This window comes from Lygodium microphyllum, chromosome 13 (genome assembly GCF_053477565.2).
Source record: "Lygodium microphyllum isolate KBCC chromosome 13, Lygodium_microphyllum_v1.1.10, whole genome shotgun sequence".
Taxonomy (NCBI): Eukaryota; Viridiplantae; Streptophyta; class Polypodiopsida; order Schizaeales; family Lygodiaceae; genus Lygodium; species Lygodium microphyllum.
Window position 1 is genome coordinate 150,765,262 of NC_141147.1, and position 5,726 is coordinate 150,770,987.

Consider the following 5,726-nt stretch of genomic DNA (forward strand, 5'->3'; position numbering starts at 1 on the left):
TTTGGTTCGTCTTCTAGCCATGAGGAAGAAAGCAAATAGGCTAATATTCCACAATTCCAGTAACCATTTTACCAAACAATAAAAAGGCAAGCAAAATGGCCCTCAAAAAAGAAAGCGTAATGGTTGTGCAAGGATGCCTTTACATCTATTTGTTCTTAAGAGTATAGAGCGTACGCGCCAGTGCGCCCGGGCGACGTGGTCCTTCACCCGTCTTTCGCGTCCGCGCATGCAAGGCCACGCGGGCACGGTACTACAGAGACAACATGCCATCCATCAATCATGATCATGGTGGCTTCACAGTGCGACTTGTTTCGGAAGCTATCGTGGAAGATATGAAGGGCTTGCCGTGCTCAGAATGTCTTACTGTGAGTGACAGGCCACCAGCTATGGTTTAAGCTTTAATATTATATCAAGCGCGCATCATAGAACAACTATGTCTTACTGTGCGTGGTAAGCCACCAGCTATGGTTTAAGCTTTAATATTATATCAAGTGCGCATCATAGAACAACGGTGTCAGCTTTGCATCCATGAGTGTGTGCGCGCGTACAAGGACAGGGGAGTCAGGTGCTTCACATCTTCTGGTTTTGGGGGAACCTTGTTGAGAGAGACTCAAAGGAAGCTCAGAACATGCACCGCGTTTTTCACTTGCCAAGCGCACACAACCCAATTTACCAGTCACATTTGGACGAGTAGTCCAAGCTGCTTTGAAAGTTTGTGTAAGGAATTCAGTCACAAAAACGACGAGGAAGGAAGGAGCTTGACGTATGGCATCGGTGCACGTTTTGGCTGTGCGGCCGCCAAATTAGGGGGGCGTTGTTGCTTCAGTCTGTTGGTTGTGGTACCACCAAAATAGGTAAAATTGACTTAAGGCCTCGTTTCCTGTCTTGGCTGTGCTACTGCCATCAGCTACAGACAAGACGAGAACTCTCTTGGTTTAGGCAATCCATAATATTGACTCAAGAGAAACAACAAAGATTATTATCCCACGCCATCTGATTTGACCCACCTCTAAACCATAGGAAGGTGCAAAATTCAAGCCGGCTGCTATGTCATGGGCAGGATTGTCACTGCCAGGTTCACTTCTGAAGACATGCTGGTATGCACGTAGAGCCACAAGGGATATGAAAGCTGCAAAAATATCCAAGCATGAGCATTCAGATATAGCCACCAACACAGTCAGCCGTCCTTCTATGTAAGCGTGATGCTGCTCACCCCCACATAAGCGAGTTGAGACAGAGGAGAAATTCCATGCCAAAGCAAATGCTCCAACAAGGACTGCTTTCTTATGAGTACAAGCTTCCCATGCAACCCGAACACGTTCGAAACCGTTCCTGACTGAAACATGCACAATAAAGGAGACAGTTTGCTCACGTATTCCCTTTTCATCCAACACATAAGCATTCAAAGTGGCAGATGTGTATTACCCTGCCCGCGTATCAGCTCATTGTAACTTGAGTAGCATTTCGGAACGACAAAGAGAGCAAAGTAAGCTGCTGACAGCAAAAGCAGATTCAGTAAAGCCAATTTCACTTTCACTGTCTTCAAGTCTTTGGCACTTAGCTATGTGCTTGGGTACAAAGCCATGAAAGGGTTACCAATTCTTGTAAAACTCCACAAACTCATCATGGAGCCAGCTTGAGCCAGCAACCAAAGACCTGCCGCCACCTGACATAATTTGGGGGGGGGATAAAAAAAGAGAGACTCCATGATACCCAAAAATTAAAAAAAGTACCAAATTCAGAAGGAAATACTCGCACGTCTACAGACAGACAGGTAAATAACCGCAATGAGTCCAACATTCAACCCGTTAACTCGGCCAAGAATTTGACCAAAACATCCGCATACTTGCATATTACTACCTAAGCAAAATATCAGGATTTGCGAGTTGACACAGAGTTTTATGTAAAACAAGAAGGACGCACCTTTAGTGTAGCAATGGGCTCTCCAGAAAATAATTGCCCTAGCTTATGCAGCAGAATGTTGACCGGTGGCAACAATAGCCTCACGAGTCTCAAAGCATCCGACTCAGAAAGCATATGTATAGATGCTGAGGGGACAACAGGAGAAGCACTGTGTAGCAGGGCAAAATGTTAGAATTGAGCAGTTATGCAAACAAGCATTGATGGCATGTTTTGGAATTTAAATTAGGACTCGTCATAGCTCACCTCCGAAGAAATGTGCGCTTGATAAATATTGCTGCCAGATAGAAAAGAGCAACGTGTGCCAAAACGGAGATTGCACTGTATAAGCAAGAGAGCAGTTACTACAGCACGTGAGAAGAATTAAAGCCTCTATGAGTACTCTACCTGTATTGCATGTCTTGTACGAGTGATGTTGACATTATGCAGAAACAACCAACTCCAAACAGCAAGGCTGACCGAGGAATGTGCCTCCACATGAATATGTCCACTATACCAAGCAGCAGATTAGAGATAAGAAGAGGTAATTAGCTATACTAGTACAAAAGCCAAAAAATGATGATTTACCCAGAAGCTGCAGCCAGTCTGTACTCTCCACAAGCATTGCCTCTGCGAATGCATACAGAAATCATTCTTTGTTACTGATAAGAACACAAATGACAAGAGGCTGCAGCAACTGCAATGTAGATTCAAGAGTCTACACTAAACCGCTAACATGAAATGAGGAGATAACCATCATTTTCAAAAATGCTACCTCTGTGATTCCTTCTCAATGAGGGCGGCGATGCACTGGCAGCACCATGTGCTGTTCTATGAACAGAAATATATGGATCTACCTCTTGATGGTGATGTCTTTCGGGAAAGTAAGGCTCTGGTGTGGATGAAGCCGTGGGCATGGACACAATGATGGGCTCAGCAGCTTTGCGCTTGTGCTGGCGCGGATGAGGGCGGGAGTGGCTGCGTCGGGTAACTCGGTTGGCATCCCCCATCCCCAAATCCATATCCTGGAGATCCTGTGAAGTTCCAGCTCTGGTTGCTCTTCTGCTGCTACTTCTTGTTGATTTTCGTTCACTTGAAGGCATGATACCAATGCCCTCTGGGCCCTCAGTTAAGATGATAGATGGGGCTGCAGGCTTGGACCTTCTAGGACTCTTTCCTCTTTCCAAAACCACCCATTCTGATGGGTTCCTATCCTGCGGTGCGTCTGTCATTCCCCTTGTGATCCGAGCCATAGGCTCATGTTCCATATGTGGCATGGGTTCCGTTCCTTCCTTGGACCTGCTAGAGGGAAAAGGACCTTTCTGATGCTGTAACCCTGCAATATCTGATCGGCTACGTTGCACAACTGCAGCCACGGAGGGCTGATCGTCATTCTCCTCCATTTCTCCAACCCTTGCAGGCATTGTGGGGCTCTTCTGCATGCGCATGATGGCTTCCTGGAAATCTACTGTAGCCACCTCTGCGCCAGGAATCCCTGGCGTGGGGCTGCGCAATGGCGACAGGGACCGGGGGCTGTGAGAGGGGGTCAGCCCCATGCGAGGGCTTCTGGTGCCAGACACAGCGGCACCTTCCAGAGAGGCGGTGCGCATTATGTTGCGGCCACCCTGCAGAAGCTCCTCTCTCTGCAACTTGTGAAGCATGGAGGAACTCATACCTTGTTTTGCAGCAGACGAAGAAGCAGGCAGCACTGGCGATGTTGCGATCGGAGGGGATATTGCAGGTGTGGCTGCGGAACTTCCTTCCCGCCCAGAACCCATGGACAGAAGAGGCCTCTGTGCTGCTGCTTCCAACATATATATCAGGAGCGAGCTAAAAGGGGAAGCGTATATCCTCAAGCCAAGCTGCAGGATGTGCCGTCATCTTCCTCCTCAGCAGCCAAGGCTGGGCATCAGAGTTAAAAGAGGAGATGATGCCGATTTGAAATGTAAAGAGAGAACAAAAAAAGAGAGAAAAGAGGAGAAAGAAGAAGCACATGATTGTTATTAGTAGAGAAACAAAAGAAAGAAAGAAGGAAAGAACTTACCGCTGGCAAAGAGGAATGGAATCGTTGCAATCTCCTTTCCTGCTCTTGAATTAGCCTGACTAGCACAAGCAAAGAGACGGGGCGGGTCACGGAACTTGGAAGAAGAGGAAGAAGATGAAGAAGAGGCGGCAGCAGCAGCAGCAGCAGCAGAAACGGCGATGGCCATCCGTCCAATCAATGGTAAACGGGGCCAAGTGGGTCCCACTTTTTTGAATTTTTGAACAGATTTTGAGCTCCTAACCGTTTCTCGCTCATCTTACAAGAACACTTCAAAACTAGGTGGGTTCACCATACACGACCGAAGATCTCTAGAGAGGGGGGGAAGAGAATGTTTTTTTGTGTGGAAGCATGTGAATCGTGATCGTCGCTTCAAGGAAAAGTGAATTGCCTCTAGAGTCCAAACCCACTCGAAAATGGGCGGATTTCCTCCCTCTAAAAAGAAATATTTCTACCCAAAAAAGGTGAATGTGGTAGGCCCTAACGGCCCAAGGGACTTTGAGCCCACCACATGGACATAAGGTCGTTTGATATCCATTTTTCTATGCATTGCCTCTACCTTGTTTAAACAAGAGCAGGGTAGCTCTAAAGAAAAGTACTTTCTTTCACTGCACTCATCTGAACTCTCAAAGACAATCTATCTTCTTCTTACAATGGTCACCCTAGGAGTTGTCTTTGTGAGCCGATTTCTTAGAAAGTATTTCCATGGTTTTCTACAAAAATCAAAAGCCACTCTTAGCCACATGGTGGTGTCCTGCCATTATGCGGACACAGTGTGAAAAACTTTAGAGTGCATCGCCATTCGGTTTTTTTATTGATCTAGAGAGTCAATGCCATATTAGTCACTAGTGTCAATGTTCGTAGTGTTGATGGTTCAAAAATACTAGATTTTTGGACAAGTTTAGCTTATTTTTTATATTTTGGATATTATTTTATATAAATATCCAAAAGTTGTAGACAACTTCTAAAATAGGATGACATGTAAAAAAAAGCAAGGGGCTTTCAGTCATTTTTGGGAGATTTTATGCAAAAAGAAGGATTGGAAAAATCGCGCGACGTGCGATTAAAGTTTACAGACAACAAATTGCACTCCGAATTGGGAAAAGAATGAGTGATTTGGGAGAATTCTAAACAGGTGTCCTAGTATTTTACCCCCCCCCTTTCGTAGCCAGCGGAAGCAACAGATTGGCGGTCTGAGCAGTAGAGAAGAAGCTACTGTTTGATACACATTTTTTGTCTACAAGGGATTTATCTTCTCATGATGCAAAAATAAATTGACAAGCTTCACCTCTATAAGTATTCTTCTACATCTTCTATTTCTTCGAACCCCTTCTCTTTCATCAATTGCTCTCCCTGAATCTCCATTCACCCTATTGTTTCTTATCCCCGCGGTAGACTTTCGACCCCAAACGCTCCAATAGCAGATTCCTAATTTTTGTGAAAAATTTGTAATTTCATTAGGAATACCCCATAAGCAATATTCGTGTGAGAAATTTGCCCTATTTTGCATCACATATGCATTATTCAACCAATTTAGGGTTTTTGTTTTTGTCACCAAGTGATGTTAAAGCCCACCTCTTTCAAAATTGCATGATGGTCATGATGGTCAAGCTCACTGCACCATCCCCTTTCACAATGTATTTCTTAGCTCGTCGCCTTGCCCCCCCTCTTCCAAACACCCCCACCTCCCCAAAAAAAGTAATAGCTTGGGCATCTATATTATATTATTTGAGCTCTTGCCTTGTGGATTTCCAAACCTCAAGGAAGCTCTATTGGTCACCAAGTC

General features: G+C 45.3%; 1 protein-coding gene across 1 annotated transcript; it reads right to left on the reverse strand.

Moving 5' to 3' along the window:
- Positions 1 to 463: 463 nt before the first annotated feature.
- LOC148027350 (uncharacterized) lies at positions 464 to 4,237 on the reverse strand. The gene is made up of 11 exons (XM_087691913.1): positions 3,944 to 4,237; positions 2,675 to 3,801; positions 2,488 to 2,529; positions 2,308 to 2,410; positions 2,167 to 2,241; positions 1,924 to 2,071; positions 1,597 to 1,666; positions 1,426 to 1,491; positions 1,214 to 1,336; positions 1,008 to 1,129; positions 464 to 907 (listed from the first exon to the last, which is right to left on the reverse strand). Exons 2-11 carry the CDS (start codon positions 3,711 to 3,713, stop codon positions 866 to 868), a joined length of 1,830 nt encoding a protein of 609 aa, XP_087548039.1. The 5' UTR covers positions 3,714 to 3,801; positions 3,944 to 4,237; the 3' UTR covers positions 464 to 865.
- Positions 4,238 to 5,726: the final 1,489 nt, after the last annotated feature.